The following is a 24,123-nucleotide window of genomic DNA, read 5'->3' as shown; positions in this document are numbered from 1 at the left end:
CACAAGATTTTGCCAACCATATTGAATGCGTCTTTCTAGCATTCCGTGCCATGTTATTGTATTTATATTTGTTTGCTATGTCTTATTTAGTTAGTTATTTGTATCTTAACTTATATGTAGCAAACCATCTACAGAGCATATAAGGACAAGTTAAATTAATTTTTATCATTTTGTTAAATGTGTACATTTAAATTTTAATAACTTTTGAGATTTATCATTTTTGCTCAGAAAGTTACCTATGCCCATTGTGGCTTTATGGTTAATTAAATATCTTTTGAATGACAAGCAGTACTTAAGAAGGCCAAGAATTTGTACAATAGTTAAAAGCTTTATCATTACTTTTATTTTCATTTAACTAATAAAAATTCCATATAATATCGTAAATTTTGTTTTGTTATAACAAATACTTATTTAAGTCTACATTGCTAGCTGCAAAGATGAAGTAAAAGGAAAAAGATGAAGTTGAACCATTTATTAAATGTGGAACTACTGAGTTAAGTCTGACATGAATAATGAATAAGTTATCACAAGGTTACTAAGATTGATTTCCAATGACAAATCTAATTTGACTTGAAAATATTTTAGCAAATGAAATTTCCTATAACAAATCTTTATGACTCTAAAATTACAGTTCAGCCCTGGCCAGTTTGGCTCAGTGGTTAGAGTGCCTGCTCTGAGACCAAGGGATCTCGGGTTCAGTTCCAGGTCAAGGGCACCTACCTGGGTTGCAGGATCCCTGCCCAAGTAGGGGCCTGTGCAGGAGGCAACCCGTCTATGTATGTCTCTCTCACATTGATGTTTCTCTCTCTCTCCCTATCTCCCCTCCCCCCTCCCCCTCCCTCCCTCCCTCCCCCCTCCCCCTCCCCCCTCCCCCCTCCCCCCTTCCCCCCTCCCCCCTCCCCCCTCCCTCCCTCCCTCCCTCCCTCCCTTCCTTCCTTCCTTCCTTCCTTCCTTCCTTCCTTCCTTCCTTCCTTCCTTCCTTCCTTCCTTCCTTCCTTCCTTCCTTCCTTCCTTCCCTCCCTCCCTTCTCTCTCTCTCTCTCTCTCTCTCTCTCTTTCTTGCTCTCGCTCTCGCTCTCTTTCCCCCCCCTTCCACTCTCTAAAAATCAGTGGAAAAAATATCCTCAGGTGAGGATTAACAACAACAACAAAAAGATTACAGTTCATCAGCCCTTAAAAGATTTTAAAACCTCCAAACCTTTCAGTGACGTAGGAATGCTGTTTTCTGTTCTTAGTTAACAGAACTAAACAAAAATTCAAGTTAATGATAGCAAGGTACAGTGTAAGTCTACATTTAACATAGATTTTCTGCTATTCGCTAATCTTTTCCTTACCTGGTTAACAAAATATAATAGCTAGTTAAGTGCTTTTTCTTCTCAAACCAACCATGTCTACTGTGTTCCTATTCTTTTCACAGTTCTTCATTAATTCTAAGACTTCATAGCAGCTGGCTCTAGTTATAATTTCTATCAAAGGCTGAATAAAAGAACATGGGGTTTAGAGTTTTCTGGTTTTATAAGTTATTGGTAGTTGTTGACAACATAAATAGTTGATAAGGAAATAACTCTTGAAATCACAAAATCAGATTTAGAGAATATTTATTAGGTGGAAAAGTACTTGATATCTGCCAGATATTATTTATTACATATATTGCCTTGCCTTTTTGAACACATCATTTTATGTAGTCATATTAAGTTTAGGATAAATGCCAAGAAATGGAATTGCTAAGCCCTTTAAAAGAGTACGTGTTTATAAATTTGTAAACATATAGGGTGTGTTCACAAAAAATGTGTACATACTTTGAATAATTATTAATTTCAATGGGTTAAATCTGAAAAGAAAGAAACATCGGTTGAGCTGTCAGAAAAAAGTGTGTATGCATTTTTTTGGGATATCCTGTAGAATTACCAATTTTTCCTCTCTAGGAATTGTTTCAGTTTATACCCCACTTACATATGAGGGCCTATTATTACTCTATAGCCTCATCAACACAGTGTTTCATCAAAAGTTTGGATTTTCTTTTCTTTCTTTTTATTATTATTTTTGCTACACTGTCGGGTGAAAAAAGATTTTAATGTGGCTTTTTATTTTGTATTTTTCTTATGATAGAAGTTGAATCATTTTATTTCCTTGTCTATGAACTATATATTCATATCTTGCAGACATTTTTCAGTTTTAAAGTGGGAATTGTTATAATAGAGAAAGAGAAGAATCTGAGATAATCATCTATTTGGCTTCTTGTTAATAATATAAAATTTGTCTTAATTCTTTTTGAATGTATACATGTACATGGATATCATATAAAGGTTTTGTGTTTTTTTTTCCCTACACATGAAGTTTGGGAGTAATCAGTCCAAACCAGAGTTTACAGTGGACCTTAAGGGGGCGATGATTGAGATGGCTTCCAAGGATAAATCCAGCAAAAAGAATGTATTTGAGGTAATAAATTTTTTTCTAAATATAATTCACATTCTTAACTGTAGTAATTGAATCCTTTTTTTTTTTTTTGAGTTATTTAGGAAATGGTCTTTCAGTCTGACTGGTTTTGTCAAATTTGGTCATTAAGTCAGTTTTTATAATAATTTAAGAAAAAAAAGTTGGTATGACGATCTGGGCTTTATTTGCATAAGTTATTGGATCTCATATTATGTATTACCAGATTCCAACCTTCCTTTATAGCTTCATGGTTTAGTCCTTTCCTAGCTTTTTTTTTTTTTTTTTTTTTTAATTTCCAGGGGGGAAATTTTAAATAAGATGCACATGGGACAGGCCATAGAAAGTATGCCAAGTTAAATTTGGTACATAATTGTTTGTGTTCACTCAATATCCAAACAAAGCATGTGCGGTCAGACTGGCACTCTTGCTGAAGCCTCAGTATGGCTTGTAGTTATTCTGATGGCCACCACGTCGCTGGCTCTTCCCATAATTCATACTACCCAGATTGGATTAGCTGCTGTTTTCCTGCCTCTATGAATTTCACCCTGTATTATTCTTGCCTTGGGTACTGACCCATGCCAAATGTTACCTATTTTCCAAGACCCATAAGAAACGTTACCACAATATTGATGCGTCTATTTTGTTTATGCTTTTAAAATAGCATTTATTTTAGCATACCTTAGGTTATCGTCATCTGTAAGTTATTCCCTCCACTAGTTAATTAAAGTGTTTTTTAGCAGAGAAACTACAGTTTTCCTTATCTTTAAGAACTTCTAACAGAGTATCTATGTGCACTGACTATTCAATATTGGTTGACTGACTTGACCCACTTTCTAGAAAAATGCAAGGAAGGAAGTCAGTGTTTTCTGAATTAGCCTTGCAGTGTCAATAACTGATTCCAGAATAAAAAGGATTCCATGGTCAAACACCTTTTTTAAACATTACTTCAGGAACTATGCTTGAGGCATATGTCCTAGAATGTTGTTTGGGAAATATTGCCATATGTTTCTGTAGGGGGGGAAAGTTATCAACCAGAAAATATGAGGAATGCTTTCTCCAACTACCTTAAAATTTTTCCTCAATCAAGTGTAAGAAACTTTGAACCAAAGAAAATGATACATAAATTGGTTATTGCCTTCATATAGCATAATACAGTAGTATTCTTACTTGAGTTAGTTCATGATTTGACATTTTAGTAATGTTTAGTAAATTTAGTAATATTTCTGCCCCATAGGAATTGTGACATATATCATCTGTGCGGTCTCTGTACTAAGCCATTGTATTTGCCATTAAATAGGAAATAATGAAAGTCTAACTCTTTGTACATTTCTTCCTACATTTATTTTTTAACCAGAGGGAGAAAAAGTTTCTCAGATTTATGTAAAAATATAATAGGTTTTATGAATTATGTTTCAGTTCTAATTAAAATGTTTGGCTTTGATACTTGAACATATTTTTTAATGATAAAGTGTATTAGATTTCAGCAAGTTTTATGTCATTTGTGTAATGGAGTTTGGGACACTAAATTATTAGATTTTCACTGAGAATTTATTGTGAGAAAAACTTCACATTCTATAAAATAATTCAGCTGTTATTATTTTATACTAAAATAAATGATATTTATTCCATTGCTGTGTAGTACTTAAACCTTTCATCCCATAATATAATATATGGCATCTAATCGGCTGGTGGTGGTTTTTTAGACTTTGAATTGAATTGAATGTATTCATGTATTTGGTTGCAAGCACTAACCATACTCTCCCCTCTCCCCTTTTTCTCTAAAGCTTAAAACCCGTCAAGGAACAGAACTGCTAATTCAGTCTGATAATGACACTGTTATTAATGATTGGTTTAAAGTTCTTCGTACTACTATCAGTAATCAGGTATGTGTTTCACTTCGGTAAATTTTTTTACCTCAGAGCAGCTTTTCTTTCTGGCTTTCTAATTGCTTATTACTTATCTGTAGATTCCAATTTATATGTGAAAAAACACATTTTTAATATATATTTTGACAGAAGTGGGGAAGACAATGGTCACTTCAGTGATTCCCAGGGGCTGGTGAATGATTTAACATTCTCATTTATATAGTGTTGAACTATTTAAAATTTTTAAGTTATTTTAAATAATTTCCACATGAGGCATTGGTCTAAAAAGAAATAGTTCATGAAGGGACAGTCACATTGTGCTTAGTACATAGTATTTATTCAATGACTGAATGAGTTGGTAACAGTACTATTTGGTGGAAACAGGTCCTAGGCAAGATTGTGAAATGAATGAATCTGTAGTCTCTTAATTAGCATGGTTTTTTTCCTAGTGACACTTCTCTAGCCCCCCTATGCCCCCAGGTGTTCTCAGGTGTCCTATCTCTAACCCCACCCCCAACCAGTGCCCTCATGTTCCTGATAAATTTCTTCTTATATGTATAGCAACCAAAAGGAAACTCAGATTTATATTCGGGGATAGACTTTCTTAGACTATATTCTTACCCTCTCACCATATGGGACATGGCTCCTAAATAAGGATCGTATGTCAGCGACAAAAATGAAAGTGAATACGTAGGGGAATGTATTATAGTTTTAAACCAACGGAGACAGAAAAAGGTTGGGAATCATTGGGTTTATTAAAGATTAAGATGTCTTTCAGAGAATTTATAGGCGAAGCCCCATAATTAATAAGTTTTGTGATCTTATCAAGGTATTCTACCTCTATGGGCCTCAGTGTTTCACTTATAAAATAGAGAGGTTGGGTTTGATTGTCTCTAAGTATCCTTGAAAGCTCCAAAATTTTATGATTCACTCAGTTCAAAACACCCAGATTTGGAATCTGAGTATACTTTAACTTTTCCCCTTCTAGCAAATGGCTCGTGTGTCTCTCTCTCTCTCTCGCTCGCTCGCGCTCGCTCTTTCTCTCTCTCTCTCTCTCTCTCTCTGCCTTCCTCCCTCCCTTCTTCCATCTCTCCATGTATATATTCTTCCATTATAGTTTGTAATGCTGTATTATATTTCTGAATCATGTTCCTTCCTTCCCATTTATTCTGAAACCATGCACAGGCCTTTATATGTTTATACTAAGATAAGAGTAACCTCCTAAACAGTTTTCCTTATTTCATGTCATGCCCCACCAATCCATTCTTAATGCCAATTTTACAGTCCTCTCCTGCTTAGAAACCTTATGTGACTCCTATTAAAATTCAACAACCTGAGCCCAATATATCTTTTCAAATGTTCCATCTACTCTACCCAATATGAGCTTTCAGCTCCAGTCACAGTAATCTGCTCACTATTTCTTGAAAGCGAGTCTGGCTGCATTCATTTGACCAATGGGTGCATGCCTTAGGAATGGGGGATATAGCAGCCTGCAGCCAGATGCTTCCCCTCTCTATGTGGAGCTTGCCATTAAAGACAGATGATTACTGAAGACAGACAGCTGAACAGTTCATGTAATTACGTGATGAGTTTTATGGTGGTATGGGATATACAACATACTATAAAAACACTGTTTAAGTAGGGACTAACCTAATGAAGAGTTCAGGGAAGGCCTTGCAGAAAAAGTGTGTTTATTTTTAAATTGAAGCCTATAGGATCAGGGAATAAACCAAGTGAAAAGAGAGGAATGTATTACTGACTATGAAATTTTAAAATATGTACTGTTTACAAAGTGGCAAAAGATACTAAGTAATGAATGTAGCAAGAGATCTGCAACACCTTTACAGGGAAAATTACAAAACTTTATCAAGAGACATTGAAGAAAAACTAATTAAATGAGAAGTATATTATGTTCATGAATTAAAAGGTTCAAAAATGTAAAGATACAGTATATTTCCAAACGTTTTATAAGTTTATAGATTTGAGATTTTTGAATTTCATTCAAAATCCCATTAGGTTTTCTGTTAGAACTTGAGAAGCTTATTCTAAAATTCGTAGAGAAATGCAAAGGGCTAAAAATATCCAAGACACTCTTGAAGAAGAAAGTGCAAGGACTTGCTCTATCATATGTCAAGACTTCATAAAGCTATATTAATTAATACAGTGTTGTATCCATACTGGGATAGATACAAAGACCTGTGGAACAGACACTCGTACTTTTGGGTACTTTATGCCAGATAGAGCACTCTAGACTAGTCAGTAAGAATAAACTTTTTAGTAAATTGTCCTGGGTCAACTGGATATCCAAGAAAAAATCTGAGCCTTTCCCTACACGATACACAAAAATAAATTCTCTGTGGAATAAAGACCTCAGTGTGAAAGGCAAAAGCTAGGTTGACTTTGAGAACTAAGTCCAGCTTTTTAACCTATATAAGTGATTATGGTTACACTGTAGATTAGGATCTCTAGGATTTATTTCCATTCCTAACATCCATGAGTCTGTGAGTAATGATTAACTATTGACACAAAGTGTAATTATCTTTTGCTGTTTTCTCAGAATGTAGTGTCATCCTGTCCTAGCACCATAGATTATAACCTGACGTTTTAACTGTTATTACTGTTACTCATATGCAGTTGATTAAAATGAGGCAAGATTGTTTCATCATCAGTATAAATCCATTGGCCTGTGAATTATCAGTAATTTTTTCTTTTTGGAAATTCAGAATTTATACCATCTAAGGAGAAAAAATAATATTTTAAATGATTTATCAAATATCGAAATCATACCTGTTCTATGCTAATTGGTCCCCTAAAACCATTTGGAAGAGTCAATCACTGATTATTCTGAAAATTATGCTATTATGTCTAAAGTAATATCAAAAGTAATGCATGTTTGGGAAACCTCTAACCCCTAGACAGTAGAAACTGATGAAGCAATTGAAGAGGAGATGCCAGATTCACCAGGAATAGAAAAGCATGATAAAGAAAAGGACCATAAGGATCCTAGAAAACTTCGTTGTAAGTTATTCTTTCTGTTTGGCTAGTGGTTTGAATGAGCTTTATTCCTTTGCTTTTCAAAGGTGTTAAATAAATATGTAAAAGCTGAGTGAAATCTCTAATGTTATAAGAAAGCTGTAAGATTAACAACTTGCAATTTCAATGTTGTGATACTCTCCTTGTTAACTTACTGTTATTTTTCAACCTCATTGTATGCATCCCTAGAGCATCATATTAATTTTGAGATACTGTGATACTTAAAGAGAAAAAAATGTATTAGGATGAACTACTTTTGAGGTCTCTAGGAACCTGAACTTTATTGATTTAAAAATATATAGATACTGATTATGATTCTAGATAGAATCTTACACTTTATTTTTTAAATATATCTTTATTGATTTCAGAGAGAGGAGAGGGAGAGAGAGTTAAAAACATCAATGATGAGAGAGTCATTGATCGGCTGCCTCCTGCATGCCCCCAACTGGGGATCAAGTCCACAACCCGGGCATGTGCCCTGACTGGGAATCGAACCCCGATCGCCTGGATCCTAGGTCGATGCTCAACCACTGAGCCACACCTGGCTGGGTGAATCTTACACTTTAAAGAGTCAAAAGTCATGGGGATATACACCATAGTTCTATACTGGACACCAGGCAGCCATCCCTGGGCTAGGATATGTCTGTGCAAGTACAGTGGCATGCGTTCATATCTCCAGATCATATGTACATAGAGAACCAGAGCTAAAGCCAGCAATTTTAAGACTAGCGTTGTCTAATGCAGGCCCCTTGGGAATTACATTGTTTAAATAGGCCATTAGCTATGACTCTGAACTTTGGGAAGTCTATTTTAACAAATCCACGTGTAACTGAGAATTTTTTTAGCCTTCAAATTAACTGAATGATTAGAAAATCAGTTCTTTTATTCTCTCATATTCCAATGAAGTTTAGGCCTATTACTGACATTGATTGTTACCATAAAACAGTGTAAACAAATAACATTTTATTATTGTAATTCTTTACGAATATACTGTTTCCTCAGATGTTATTTTTGAAGAAATTTACTTTTCAAATTGTTATTGTAATCGAAAAAGAAAAGATGAAATACTGCCATTTGCGACAACATGAGTGGCCCTTGAGAATATTATGCTAAGTGAAATAAGTCAGTCAGAAAAAGCTAATAATAATATGACTTCACTCATATGCGGATATAAAACTGAAACTCGTGGAGTTGCCAGAGGGAAGGGGGTGGGGGTGGGGTGAAGGGGATCTTAATATATGGTGACAGCAGAAGATATGACTTTGGGTGGTGGGCACACAGAGCAATATATAGATGTTGAAACATGGAAACCCACACCTGAAACCTATATGTTCATATTAACCATTGTCACCCCAATAAATTTAATTAAAAAATAAAAGGAAAAAAAAAACAGTAGTAAAGGCAGTATAGAACATTTTCCAGAGTATTTTAGTTCAGAGTACAGATAATCATGATGAGGCTTAGCCTAAACTATAAATAATTATGATAGTTCTCTCTCTTTCTTCCTAGTTCAGTAAGGATAGGGAAAAATAAGAATTATTTTGTTTATATTTTACGATTTTTTTGCTTGCCTTTTTTTACTTTCTAAAACTGATGGATAGTTGAAGAAGATAAGCTGTATTCTTTGTGAAATAGTGAATGTAAATTAGGAAAACTTAGGAATGCTTTGATATACATGCCAAAGAAGGTACAGTTTGTGGTCAGTGCTTAGTGATAAAAATGGAATGTTTTGGTTTATCACTTTGAAGTAGGATCTGTGTTAGTTTGATTCCTTGCATGTTACTCTTAAACCATATTAAAGTTAGAATAACTGAATTTATACTGTGATTTTTATATATGAGATTAATATATTTTTAGTGTTAGCTGGAAAAACTTTTTCATAAAGGTTTTTATTTTATGAAATGCTTGATATCTGTTTGTTTTAAACCACAAAAGTGTCTAGCATCGATCCTTCAGAACAGAAAAAAACCAAGAAAAACTTAAAGAAGTTTCTTACACGGCGCCCCACTTTGCAAGCTGTTCGTGAAAAAGGTTATATTAAAGGTAGGTAGAAGTGATGTTTATAATAATGAACTTTGGCCAAAATAAGAAATAAGACATTTTAAATAAACTGAAAAATTTCCAAACTTACTTTATAAGTAAGGAATAAGAACATTTTTAGGTTCAGTGATTAAAATACATTTGCGTAATTAAAATATATTTTTTTAATCCACATTAAGAGTTTATTTTAACTAAAGTGTTGAGCAGACATAAACACCAAACTAAGTTTTTAGCACCCCTGTACCAGAGGAACAACACATTTTTAGAAGATTTCAGTTTTGAGATGCACAGCTCAGAAGAAATGTTGAATAAACAATCATTAACACAGTAGAAAGAAGAAAAATAGTGAACAAGCAATTTTATTCTTGTTTGTCTTCAGTTCTCATTTAAGGTAGTTTAAAAATTAGTGTAAGGTGTTTTTCCGTAATTTATATTTGTTATTTAATTAAAAACACCATAGTGCACAGCAAGAAAGCATTCTTTAAAAATCACACAATATGATTTAAACAATATATACAATATACTTGCATATACCTTTAGTTCTTACAAACATGTTTAATTCCAAAGGTAAGTTTTTAAATACATAACTCAAAACAGTGATAGTTATTTGTAAATAAAGATATAGGTAAAGGATATGTGTAAAATATATGTTTGTCTCTAATTATGATGTTTCTGACAAAAATCATCACTGAAACATCTCTTTGCGAAGTATTTAAATTAAAAAAAACAAATGGATTTCCTTAAAAAGATATTTAAAACTTCTAGAAAGAGTCCAGCTAATTAAGGGATTCAGATTAGCAACTTTAAGAATTATAGACAAACAAGTATTCCCAGATAATGCATATGAATTTAACATTTTGAGTTTAGAACCTTAAAAGCCTGACAAATAAATGAATTGAAACAGCTGCTAATTTCTTCACCAGGCCTTGTCATTAAAAAATATAAACTGTTGCCGTTTTATGTTGTTATTCATCACTTCAGATATTTTGTTTGTTTGTTTTCTTGAATGCCTAGCACAAATGTGGCATTGCGGAACTTTTGAGTTGAAAGATTAGTAGAACAGTCTTTGAAATATATTTGTGAAATCAAGCATGGCATACATATGCTTGTTTTAATGCTTGAGTATGTACTAAGTGCCAAGTGTTCAAGAATTGTGAGGTTCCTGCCCTCATGAAACTTATATGTAAAAATGAGAGATGGACAACATAATTTAAAAGTAATGTCTACTAACATCGTAATAAAATAGTTACTGGAAGTGGGTTATGATAGGATGTTCAGAGAGTTTTCCTGTGGAGATGACATTTAGCTGAGACCAGGAGTGATGAGATGAGAAGGAGCTGAATTTAGGGGAATATTTATCTCTGCAGATGGTATAGAAAGTAATAAGGTTCTCAAGCAAATATAAGTGGGGGTGTTCATGGAATTTAGTAAAGAAGGAAAATTGTTTGAAGTGAAATTGGAAGGGGTAAGCAGAGTGCAGATCATATAAAGCATAAGTCATGGTAAGCAATTCTGGATGCACTCAATGGCTTCTGTTGCACTACAAATGGTTTAGCTGTTTTGTGAACTAAATTTTAGCAAAGTGATTCATTTTGAAAAAACAAATCTCTTTCAGATCAGGTATTTGGAGCCAATCTTGCTAATCTGTGTCAGAGAGAGAATGGCACAGTGCCAAAATTTGTGAAATTATGCATCGAATATGTTGAAGAATATGGTAAGAAAATGATTTTGTTTTCAAATGTTAAGCATACCAACCCATTGTTTTGTCATCAAAATCCCTAGGGTTTTTATGATTTTGAGCGATAAAACCAAAAGTTTTTTATAGTCCAAAGATGTTAAGAAAAGTATCTTGTTTGCAAAAAACTTATGTGCTTGTGCCTGTTTTAAATTAAGACCTGTGTAGCATCTATTAAAATGTTCAACATTTATGATTGATTAGCATATGGTGTTCTTAGAAACCATCTGGAGTTGACATCTGCTTAAAATGAAGAAGTTAGTGATTGTGAAACTGAGTTTATTAAGAAATGATTTGACAGTGTAGAAGATATGAGATTATGTTTACTTACTAAAGAAAGTTCTTTCTGTTTGTAATAAAAATGAGATTTTAAAACTTAAATCAACTATAGTTATCGAATCCTTTTTGTCATTTACTGTAAAATAAGAAACTAATTTCTATTTTGATTAATTTTAACGTATTTATAATATACTAGTTTTATATAAATTAATATTTTGACGAATCACATAATATCTGTGTATCATCAAAAACATCTTGTACAATTGAAATATTTGCATAATTTGTAATTTCTCCAGTTACGGATCTCCTCTCTTTGACTCTGCTTGTCAACATGATAGTACAGACAGCGTGCTACTTGCCTTTATTTTAAGTTAAATGAATAGCGTTGTTTAATGTGTACAGCATTATCATTTAATGAATATTTGAATTTTTCAGCTTAATTGTGTGAATTTTAATGATTCTATTCCACATATAAATTACTAAATTATCAAATTATCAGTTTTTATGGAATCATTATTTTAGTTGCTAGCTTGTATTAAGTTTATTACAAGCACATATTAATATGACAAACATTTTCAAGAGAATGCTTATGGCATTTACATTATAAGAGGGTATGTAAAAAATGGGTGCGCTGATTTTTTATCTATTGGTTTTCTTGTTGAACTATTTCCAGGTGTTTGTAGAGGTTTATCTTAAATGGTTAGTATTTCAACTTGAGTGAGATGGTTTCAAGATTTCCTTGAGATGGTTCACAGTCTACATGATAAAACAGAATTATTGCTGTATATTAAGTAGAATTCAGAGTGAATCTCTACCCCTCTTTCTCTGCCAAGTATCTATAAAAAGCCATTAAGAGGAAAAGAGTATTTGCCCATTTGATTTAGGCTAATGTTAATGAATAAGAATTTGGAAACATGGGAGTATCTTTAGAAGAGGCAAACAAGTACTTAAAACATAAATATATTATTTGTCTCATAGGTTTGGATGTTGATGGGATATACAGAGTAAGTGGCAACCTTGCAGTGATTCAGAAACTGAGATTTGCAGTCAATCATGGTAAGATCATATTCCCTATTGTTATATCCAAAATAATCACTCAGAACTGTTAGAATTAGTTTAAAGTAATTAAAAAAATTTTTCTATTTCTACTGTTTTTTTCAGATGAGAAATTGAACTTGAATGATAGTAAATGGGAAGATATTCATGTCATCACTGGAGCACTCAAAATGTTTTTTCGAGAATTACCAGAACCTCTTTTTACATTTAATCACTTTAATGATTTTGTGAATGCAATAAGTAAGTATGTAATTCTACTCCTTTTTTTCCTAGATGTTGAAAATCCTCTCTACAGAATGTCACTACATTCTCTCTTAAGTTTTAACAGGTTGTTTTACTCCAGAAATTATAAATGTGACCACCAGATGTCACTGTGTATCACGAAATATCAGGTTCTAAGCTATGTCACTGCTTTCAGTTTCATGCAGTAGTTCTAGTTACTATCTTTTTTCAGAGCAAGAACCAAGACAGCGAGTTGCTGCTGTTAAGGACCTGATCAAACAGTTGCCAAAGCCAAATCAAGATACAATGCAGATCCTTTTTAGACATCTCAAAAGGTAAAAGTTTTAGCATAAAAGAGAAATAGTAATTAGAAAAACAAAAAATAAGAACTGCACAGTTGTGAGATATGGTATAGTGTACCCATGGGGCCAGGGCACTCAGAATCAGGTTCAGATCCCAGCTATGCTACTTACTGTCTTTGCAGTTTGGAAAAGATAGCTCCTTTGAGCCTCAATTCCTCATAAGTAAAATGGTTTAGTATAAAGAATACATTAAAGTAGATATTATGTGTGAAGTAATGCCTAGCAAGCATGTGGTAGGTATTCAAAAATTATTGCTAAAGTTAATATGAAGATGAAATTGGTTATTAAATGAAGTCTGTTGAATCACCTTAAAATAAAGCCATCATTGCTCTGAGTTACTGTATAGCTACCTTAATAACTGATTTTTTTCCTTCTAAAAGAAGGACCACTAGAATACTAAAATAAATGACTCAGTGAGAGAGATTTTAAAAAAACACACACATAAAATGAGTAAAATTGAAAGTTTAAGCTCTGTGCCCTAATGAAATTTCCCCCCTGTCAACCTAGTGGAGTTAATCATTGTTACCTGAATGGTAACTCATATTTAAGTTTGTCTTACTTTAAATGCTAAGCTAAAATTTCACATTTAAGTTTGTTAGAATATGTTTAATTATACCTTCTAGCTGTGTTTATCCAGAAGAGAGCTTCACATGGCATTTGGACTGAATTCTACTTGGCTAAATAGTTTATATGTACCTTTGGAAAATGAGCATTATTTCTCATTTTTAAATGCAGACTGTTTATGTTTATAATACAGTTTGAAGAATTTACCTCTCTTTCTAAGATTTTCTCTTTTAACAATTTATTTCCCCCCCCCCCCCCCTTAGGGTTATAGAAAATGGAGAAAAAAACAGAATGACCTATCAGAGTATAGCAATTGTTTTTGGTCCCACTCTGTTAAAGCCAGAAAAAGAGACTGGTAATATTGCAGTTCATACTGTCTACCAAAACCAGATTGTAGAATTAATTCTTCTGGAAATAAATTCCATCTTCGGACGTTGATTTCTTATTGAAGACAACCTATAGAATAGGAGCTGGATTCCATCAGATTTCAAATCCTTATACATGTTGTATTTTGTTTTTGGACCAAGCAGTGACTCTTTGATTTTGCACTTTTTTGAGGGATTAGAAGGGAATGGAAGAATCAAGGTGGGTATTAGGCCCTCATATTTGCTGCTTTGATGCAAGGTGATATAACTGTGTATAATTTTGGATTAATTTTATCCTGAATGTATGCATTTCATACTCTGAATTTCAGTAAAAATAAAACTTGCAATTCTAACCAGTCATATACACTGGATAATTTGTTAAGAAAACTACATTTTCCCTCCTCAAACTGGATAATGTAGGACTTCTTCTCATGATTTGTTAGGTTCATTAATTGATAGAACAACACTTACTATCAGTTATTTTGAAATCGCTCCTGGGCATTTTAGACAAAATGAAGTGTATCTGTTTTGATACCTGTGTATTTCTTTTTCAGGGTATTTGCATGTAGTGCAGTCTAAGTGCTAAAATTTATTATAAACCAGATAAAATTCCTTGACGGGGGCTTGCTGTTTTTTGCTGTATTGCACAGCATCCTTATGGGATATCTTAGTTGCTTGTTTGGGCAGCACACTAATATTACATAAAAACACTGTGATATACTGGAGTTTAATTTAGCATAGGTCAGTTCAGAGTATTTGGGGGCTGTCTGTGCTACACTGATTTAGCTAACAATCCTAATTATATCTAGTGCCATACTGAGTTCTTGGTATGATCCTGTGGAAAGAGACATTATTTTATGTAAATATAGGCTGAAGACTTAATGTCCTTCAGCTTATGTGTAAAGTGTTGTATAGCCTCAGAGTACATTCTAAGCCTATATTTCTAATCATGATATTGGTAATCTTTTCTGTGAATATTAGGTTTCCTCCCAAAATAGGTCGTTATTTGATAAAGTTAACTACGTACTTTTAGATTTTAATTACATTTACAGGCAAATCACTGTAATGCAAATGGTACTGGAAAAATACTGAATAGACTTTCTAAATGGTAAATGCACTACAAGTGGAGCCTTTAGGTTATTTAATATGTACAGAATACATTGCAAAACAATTTATTACCGAATTCTAACTGCAGTATGAATAGTGGAAACCTATATGTAAATTAGATGGATGTCCGAAAATGACATTACTAAATTTGAGAATTTCTTCTTACATTACTAATGTAGATTGATTTGTATAATAAAACGGGGTTTGGAAGGTTTTGTTACAGAGAGCATGGTCTGTTGAAAATTTTTTAAAATGTATTTTTCTAGATTAACTGCTGTATATGAAATGTCTAATCTGAATAAAGAAAACTATAAGAGGTTTAGAAATTTTTTTCCATTGGAGATGTTTATTTTGGTTTCTAATTTTTTTGTTTTTGCATATATTGCTATACCTCATTTAAAAATAAACTAAGTCTAATATTTTCTGCGGCAAATATATTTTTCTCATTTTACATATTTTCTACTAGCTCCATGCCAATATCTTCATTTTTTATTTCTTCATCAATATTTGAAGGTGAATGATTTGTAACCAAGTCTCTTTTTCTTAGAGTTGCATTTATAATTTATAGCTTGCCTTCCTTAGGAACAAATATTTTGTATGATCTGTCTAAAAACCTCTCACCTGAGTTTTGTGGTAAAACTACTGTTGTGATCTTATTAAACTGATGACAAACCAAGTTATGTGATAGCTATGGGAAGGCAAATTGTTTTGGGCAGAGAGAATAAACCCCCAAATGAGAATGTTTATATTTGCCTAAAGATATCCTTAACAGTACAACGTGATTTAGGACTGGCCTGTATAGTGATTGTGTGCCAGGCAAACAATTAGACTCCCATCAGTGATGTTCTTTCTCTCAGTCATTATGGGCATATCAGTGATTAATATTGTCCTGTGTTTCTTCTTTCAAAGTACATATGTGTGTATGTGAAGTCTTAAATGTTTTTTAGTCTATAGCTGATCGGTTTATTGTAATATTGTATGTATAATAAGATCAGTGTCTTGTGTTTTCATCCTTTGTGAATTAAAATTTCTCACTTGTAATAACAAAACCAGTAATATATTTTGTTTCAACAGCTTGAGTTTTAGTAGAAAATATATTAAAGGCTGAAATAAATTGTCAATGGAATTTCATTTACTTAATTTACTTCAGCATGTCATAAAAAAAGTAGTTGGAAATTGAAGGAAAAACATGTTCAAATATGTTATTACATTCCAGTTAAAAGAAAAATATTTTAAAATTTATTTATTAAATATATCTTTATTGATTTCAGAGACAGGAAAGGAGAGGGAGAGAGAGATAGAAACATCAATGATGAGAGATTCATTGATCAGCTGCCTCCTGCACACCCCGGACTGGGGATCAAGCCCGCAACCCGGGCATGTGCCCTGACCGGGAATCGAACCCCAATTGCCTGGATCCTAGGTCGATGCTCAACCGCTGAGCCACGCCCGGCCGGCAATATTTTAAATTTTAAAGCAGTAGGAAATTTTACCTTTCACTCAAAAAAGTTAATTATGAAATATCTCTGAAAAAATGATATTATGTTTTAAAAAGAGAGAGGCAAATCTATAGATATCTCTTTCTTATGTGAAAAGCACAAGTGGAATAATTCAGTAAAACTTGAGGCTTAGGCAGACATGTTATATACACATCTATACACATGTTTATGTAAATGCATGTGTGTGCGCCACTGCTTTCATACAAATAAAAATTCAATAATAGTAAGGGCAGAGACTTGGAGACCTTTATACTACGTTAGTTTCATTGCACAATTTTGTGTAGGCCTGTAATATTAGATATTAGATACCAGCAGTGAGAGGGAAAAATGTTATTCCATAATTATGCTAAGAGACTTTTTTTTTTCCAGCTCATAGGAGAGGCTTTTAATTAAATATTTAAAGTAAACATGTAGTTTCCCATGACACTTAATTTCTCCAACATCTTTATACATTTAGAAAAATACACAGAGGAGCATACCACATGTCATTTCAGTAAAGAAGAAAATAAAATAGTCAAATGGGAAAATAAAAATAGTAAGATGGGTGTCATGCTCTTGGTCTAATAAAAGCTAAATGCTCAAATATTGCATCTAAACATAGAATTGAAAATGAGTAGAAAATAAGATTTTATGGAGTTTACTAGTCTCTGAACTCCAGCCATCAGTTTTAATGATCCTCTTTTACAGAAAGCACTTCTCTGGTGCAAGCTAGAAAAGGTGTTAAATAGTGTTAAATAGTAAATAATAGGGACTTTAGCAGCCCATATGTTACATTCCTGGAGGTGGGGCACAGTTGTTTCTGCTTTTTAAACAAGATTCCAATATAACTAATAAAGTCCTGTTAAATGCAACTGTAGTTTAAAACAAAAAAAAGGTAAAGGGTGCTGCAAAACAAAAGCAACAATCTCAATAATGGTATATTGGAATCTATTGGAAATGCACAAGCTGTAAACCGAGGCCAAGCAGAGTCAGACTTTGTATTCTGGAGAAGGGGAAGGTACAGAATGCCTAATAAGATATTCTATAACTACTAAAGACAAGGCAGTTCTCCTGGCGAATGTCAATTAGCCTTCTCAACTGAAGTTTTGTGGACCAGTGGTGACTGTAAATATATTCAGCTAGATTGAGCTTTTGCAAATTAGCTCTCTGTGAATATGGCACTTAAATGAACTCTTTCATTTCCTTCATTGCTTCCCTTCTCTCACAGGAAAAAAAGGAAAGAAAAGAACATTTTCATGGTACTCTCATAAACAGAGCACTTGTAGAACAAGGTAACCGTTTAACAAACCACTACCATATGAATTTAGAAAAGTCTGGGTCCTCACTTTTTCTCAATACCCTCCTCCCCCTTTATTTTACTTCCTCTCTTGATGTTTTCAGAAAAGGAGCTTTGGTTAAGATTTTTAATTATTAATTCTGGTAGCCAAATCTTTTACATTGTTCTTATAGTTGTGGCTCACACTTCAAGTAGCATTGAAACTTGTAATGTCATGAACCTCGTAATGCTGATGAAATCCATACTGCCATCAGAACAACTAATGATGCTATGTAGAAGTTCTTATCAGCTGGGCCTTTGCAGAGGGAGAAATCAAAACCACTGTGAGGTCATGGTAGAGTGCCTAGTGGAGATTCAGCACAGCATTTAAGGCCTCCTTTCTTCTGGGCATTTTGAGATTATATTTAGTCAGGAGAAATGGGAATCTCAGACACTAAAGTAAAAATGAGTCTCATCAATTGATAAAGCAGGACCAATAGGGACCTTCACATTCACAGTTTTGTTTTATGGAGGCCCAGAATAATTGTGAGTGCTTAATGCCATATGGTCAGTTAGTGACACAAAATGATAAGTTTAGGGCTGAAAGGAAGAAATATATTGATTAGTTTTGTTACTACTATTTTAAGTTTGTGATCAATTTAAGTAAAGCATATTCTGGCGCATTCAGATAATATCATTTGAGGAAGAAACAAGTAACTTGTCTACCTATTGGTCATCTGTTTTATTTTAATTTGTATTTATGTGGGATATTGAAACTTCTATCTTTTAAAAAATACATTATGTACACCTATAATGAAACAGGTTGACAGAGGGTTGGTATTATTTCTGCTTTAGTTGTAGTTGTATAGATAGTAAGCCAGCATTCTTCTTCCTCCCCTGGCAAATAATCAGACTTCAGTGATTCTATTTCTACCCACTAACATTCCTGGGCAGGCCACTGTGTACGTTAATCTCTGTTTAATATGGATATATGCTTTCACTTGTGTTCTAGAACTCTGCTGTCCATTACTGTAGCCACCATTTAAATTGTCTTGTAGCAATTTAAATTTCATTAAAATTAAATAAATCGTAAAAGTTCAATTAGTCACAGTAGCTACATTTCAAATGTTCAGTAGTGACATGGAGTAATGGCTACTATATTGGATAGTGCAGATACAAAATATTTCCATCCTCAGAAAATTCGGGACAATACTGTTCTAGAAAGTTAGTTGTAAGGAATAAGCAATTGTAACATACAAAATTATTTTAAAAAATACATGACCTATAAAAGCCTGATACAATATTTCATAATTCTCTCTCAGTTTCTTTCTTAAGTATACGACATTAGAAGAGTTTAAAAGCAAGGAGAGAGACATTTTTTTTTTTTATAACAGGCCTGCCAAACTTTGAATATTTGTTCCGCTGTATGCGCTCATATTGGGGGTTGGAAGGGTGGCAAATGTGATTTGACTTTCCATACCGCTCCCATCAAAATGCTTGCAATTTGGTGTAAACTAGTTCAAAAGTGTGGCTTAAAAAAACCTTGATTGACATTGTTCTCTGGGAAATTTAGGAATGCTGTACTACGAGATAATATTTCTGAGGTTTATGTCATAGTATTCTTACATTTAGATTTCAGGAATTTTCAGTTTGATGGAAAAGATTTTCTGAAATGATTCCCTATACGAAGTAGTGGAGATCTTGAAGAACTACGCACAAAATTTCTCTTTAAATCAGAGCTGAAATGTAGCCATGGATGCAAGGAAAATGTTGGTAGTCTCAAAGCACATCAGTAGGTCTACACATGATTTCACCAGCTGCCTGCTAAAGTGTGGACAGGGACATGGTATATAGATCCCATAGAGTAAATGATGATTACATTTGTTATTTTTATCAAAATGATTATTTATTGTAAGGGTCCCAGGCCAAATTCTTTCAGAGCTGGTACTTCTTATGCATCATTGACACATACAATGAATGCTCTCATTGAAGAAGATGCTACTGATGTATTTTCAACCCTGTTGTAAAGGCTTTCTAGTAATAATTTCTGTTAAAATTATGTTTCTAAAATAATTTCTGTTAAAATTCCTAGGTAGATAGGATAGTAGTTCTTGTTGACACAGTGCTTCAGTTTAGACTTAAGCAAATCATAAGGTGAAGAAGCTTTGCCATCTAGTAAAATTAATTCACAAACTCTCCTCCCATCTTCTCATTGAAACATGAAATACTTTCTGTGTCATTTCTTCTTTTGCCTTCCCTTTATCTTCCCTCCCCTCCCCTGTCTTAGCAGTTGATGTTTACGTTAGACAATCAGATGAATGACTGTTCAGACAGACTGTATTGGGACTTATTGACGCCCTTGTGTCCAAAGCGTCCATGTTTCCTAGAGAGGGTAGACTTAAAGAGGAATCAAAGGCCTCTCAGAAGCCAACACTGCTCTGCTGAGAAGGAAACTAAATATTTTCTAGGGGGGAATCCAGTATCTTTGGATTACATAGTTCTATGAGGTTCCCTGAATTCAGCCTCTTATTTTAGGGAACTAGATCTCATGTAATGGTTCTGACATCTGGCTACATCTTATAACTGACCACTCTGATTATGTCCCTGTCTCTTGACCTGCTATAGTAGCCAAATTGTTTCCTAAGCATTGCCAGCAACAATGACTGAGCCCTCTTACCCATCTTATCACTCATAAGTGCCTGTTCATTTGGCATTAATGGTTCCACAAAGCCAGCATCAGACAATATGAAATTGCTGTTTTAAATAATGGGTAGTATTGAAACACCTCCCACTGAATAAGAGATTGGAAAGATACTTTAACAGTAAACAATCTGTTAAGATCCCATTTATTCAACAAATTCACTGAATTTGTTTTAGGTGTTTAAGCATAGTGTTAACTTCCAGGGATACAATGATTAGCACAACAGAATTCCTGCTTTCATGTTTATGGACTTGAGGTGAGTAATGTGTCAAATAGTACATATATATATAATTCTGACATATCCCCATATTGAGTAAGTGAACTCAAAATGGTCAATCTCAGTAGTTTTGTTAGTGTGCGTTTTAAATCAGCTACTAATGTTGTGGTCATGCCAGCCTACTGAGATTGAGCTAAGATTTATTGCTACATAATTGAATAGCGTGTGTTGAGAATGACATAATTCTTGAGTACTTGTTGAGTTGAAGGCAGATTTGTCAAATACAAGAAATGTTGAGGCTTTGATAAAGCATGGTTTCAGTTGATGAAGGCCTGATCTTAAATAGCAGATGGGTCATCCTGGCATGAAACAATAAAATTTGAAATGGAACATTCTCAAGAAAGTGTTAGGAACCATGGATTTAACAACATTAGTAATGGTCACACAACCCACGTAATAATTCCTGTATTAAAATTAAATATATGGCCTGCCGGTCGTGGCTCAGTGTGGTTGAACGTTCACCTATGATCCAGGAGATCACAGTTCGATTCCTGGTCAGGGCACATGCCTGCGTTGCAGGCTCCTCGATCCCTGGTAGGGGGCGTGCAGGAGGCAGCTGATCAATGACTCTCTCATCACATTTCTGTCTCTCCCTCTACCTCTCTCTGAAATCAATAAAAAAATATGTTAAAAAAATTAAATATATGGAGGATTCTGGGAACATGGTGGGGTGACAACATAGTTTCTTAAATTTCCACATTAAAGCAACATAATGACAGCAAAACTAGGTATTGAGGTATCCTCACAACCCCAAAATATGAGCAGGTAGGGACAACACCAACAGTTACAAGATCTGCAACGATATTGGTATCTGTGAGAGACGAACAAGAAAGAAGCAATAGGGTAATGTCTGATAGACCTGAGAGTAGGAGAACTGCAGTATAACCATCAAGAATGAAGGGACTGAAACACTAGCCTCTAGGAATTTAATTTTCAAAACCCCACTCCCAGGACAATGCCTCACATTGAACAGGTCCTGTAAGTGGAATAAAAATTGGACAGGACAGGGGCAATAGACAAAAGAGATCAACTAGAGCAATATGGGGAAGGGAAGTTAGAGCCAGGAAATCCCAAGAATCAAGCTGTCATATTAACACAATGCAAAAACAATATAAAAATGAATCTGAAGTTAACAAAACTTTCCTGAATTTTGTATTATTCCAAAGTTCAGGAAAGCTAATTTTAAATAAAAATGAGTAAAGTAATATTATCAAGGCCAAATTCCATATAAAATTATAAGAAAAAAGATTACAAGGAACAGAATAGCATTCCTATAGAAACTGGAAGCATGCCAGAAACATCCCAACGAAGGAAAACTAACCTATTATTCCAAAATGCGCTCAAAGTTTATAAGAAATGCTGTAAAACCTGAAACGACAACATAAATCTATAAGAACTAAGAAACAAGATGGCAAAATTCAATAAAGAATTAGAAATAAGAATTTAAAATAGAAACAAGAACAAATAAGTAATGCCTTAAAAGAAACAGAGTAGCCCGGCGGGGCGGGGCTCAGCGGTTGAGCATCGACCTAGGATCCAGGCGATCGGGGCTCGATTCCTGGTCAGGGCACATGCCCGGGTTGCAGGCTTGATCCCCAGTTGGGGGCGTGGAGGAGGCAGCCGATCAATGACTCATCATTGGTGTTTCTATCTCTCTCCCTCTCCTTTCCTCTCTCTGAAATCAATAAAGATATATATATAAAAAAAGAGTAAAGAATTTTAAGTCAAAGTGAAAGATTTAAAGATTGTTAAAATTAAAAAGTGGCTTTGAAGATAGGCAAAAAATTCAAACATAGGATTAATAAGGGTTCATAAAGAAGAAAAGGCAAGTAAAAGACATTAGAAAGAGTACTTCCCTAAAGTTAGAAAAGAAATTCTGTGTTGAAAGAGCACACCAAATAACACTGAACTAAAATGACCAATATCAAGACATTCCAGTGAAATTACTGAACTGTAGAGGAAAACAAGTGAATCTTTTGGGCACCTGTTTAAAAAGGGCACCTAGCCCGGCTGGGCATGTCTCAGTGGTTGAGCATGCGATTGGGGTTCGATTCCCAGTCAGGGCACATGCCCAGGTTGCGGGCTAGGCAGCCGATCAATGACTCTCTCATCATTGATGTTTCTATCTCTTTCTCTCCCTCTCCTTTCCTCTCTCTGAAATCAATAAAGATTTTTTTAATAAAAAAGGGCATGCAATTTATAAGGGAAAGTATTAATTAGATTATCAGAACTTTTAACAGCAACACTCTATACCAGATGAAAATGGAGCAATGTATTTAAGATTCTCAAGGAAAGTCAGCCAAGGATTTTCTGTCCAACAAAATAGGAGTTCAAGCATAAAAGGCACAAATTATTATCAGCATTTATGGATTCAAAAATTATTTTATCCCATCTTTAAGAATCATTATAGAACATAGATGCTAAAATCCTCACTAAAATACTAGCAAACCAAATCCAGCAATACATTAAAAGGATCATACACCATGAACAAGTGGGATTTATTCCGGGGATGCAAGGCTGGTATAACATCTGCAAATCAATAAATGTGATACATCACATAAACAAAATGAAGGACAAAAATCATATGATCATATCAACAGATGCAGAAGAAGCATTCGACAAAATCCAGCACCATTTCTGATAAAAACTCACAGCAAAGTGGGAGTAGAGGGATCATACCTCAACATAATAAAGGCCATATATGATAGACCTACAGCCAACATCATACTCAATGGTCTAAAACCATTCCCCTTAAAAACAGGAACAAGACAGTGATGTCTGCTTTCACGACTCTTATTCAATGTAGTACTGGAAGTCCTTGCCACAGTCATCAGACAGAAAGAAAAAAAAAAAGTATCCAAATTGGAAAGGAGGAAGTAAAACTGTCATCATTTGCAGATGAGATGGTATTGTACATAGAAAACCCTAAAGACTCCCTCACAGTACTACTAGATTTGATACACAAATTTGGCAAGGTAGCTGGATACAAAATCAACACCCGGAAATCAATGGCATTCTTATATACCAACAATGAACTTCGGAGAGAGAAACTAAAAAAATAATCCCATTTACATTGCAACTAAAACAGTAAAATACGTAGGAATAAACTTGACCAAGGATGTAAAAGACCTGAACTCGGAAAACTATGGGACAGTGAAAAAAGAAATAGAGGAAGATATAAACAAGTGGAAGAATATATCATGCTCATGAATTGGAAGAATATCATTAAAATGTCCATACTACCCAAAGCAATTTATAAATTCAATGCAATTCCTATGAAAACACCAACAGCATATTTCACAGACCTAGAACAAACATTTCAAAAATG

General features: G+C 34.0%; 1 protein-coding gene across 5 annotated transcripts in view; it reads left to right on the top strand.

Annotated features, from left to right (window-relative positions):
- Nucleotides 1–15,393, top strand: part of ARHGAP12 (Rho GTPase activating protein 12) — a 128,536-nt gene extending 113,143 nt beyond the window's left edge. For all 5 annotated transcript variants that reach the window (XM_016196317.2, XM_016196316.2, XM_016196318.2 and 2 more), the window contains 9 exons: nt 2,337–2,438; nt 4,220–4,318; nt 7,216–7,318; nt 9,269–9,376; nt 10,989–11,087; nt 12,366–12,443; nt 12,549–12,683; nt 12,898–13,000; nt 13,855–15,393. In XM_016196317.2, the coding sequence (XP_016051803.2) occupies nt 2,337–2,438; nt 4,220–4,318; nt 7,216–7,318; nt 9,269–9,376; nt 10,989–11,087; nt 12,366–12,443; nt 12,549–12,683; nt 12,898–13,000; nt 13,855–14,029 (1,002 nt within the window). In that variant the 3' untranslated portion in view covers nt 14,030–15,393. The remainder of the gene's footprint in view (nt 1–2,336; nt 2,439–4,219; nt 4,319–7,215; nt 7,319–9,268; nt 9,377–10,988; nt 11,088–12,365; nt 12,444–12,548; nt 12,684–12,897; nt 13,001–13,854) is intronic.
- The last annotated feature ends 8,730 nt before the right edge of the window (nt 15,394–24,123 follow it).

The sequence above is a fragment of the Miniopterus natalensis genome, chromosome 1 (assembly GCF_054644295.1).
Source record: "Miniopterus natalensis isolate mMinNat1 chromosome 1, mMinNat1.hap1, whole genome shotgun sequence".
NCBI lineage: Eukaryota > Metazoa > Chordata > Mammalia > Chiroptera > Miniopteridae > Miniopterus > Miniopterus natalensis.
This window is presented reverse-complemented; position numbering and strand designations above follow the sequence as displayed.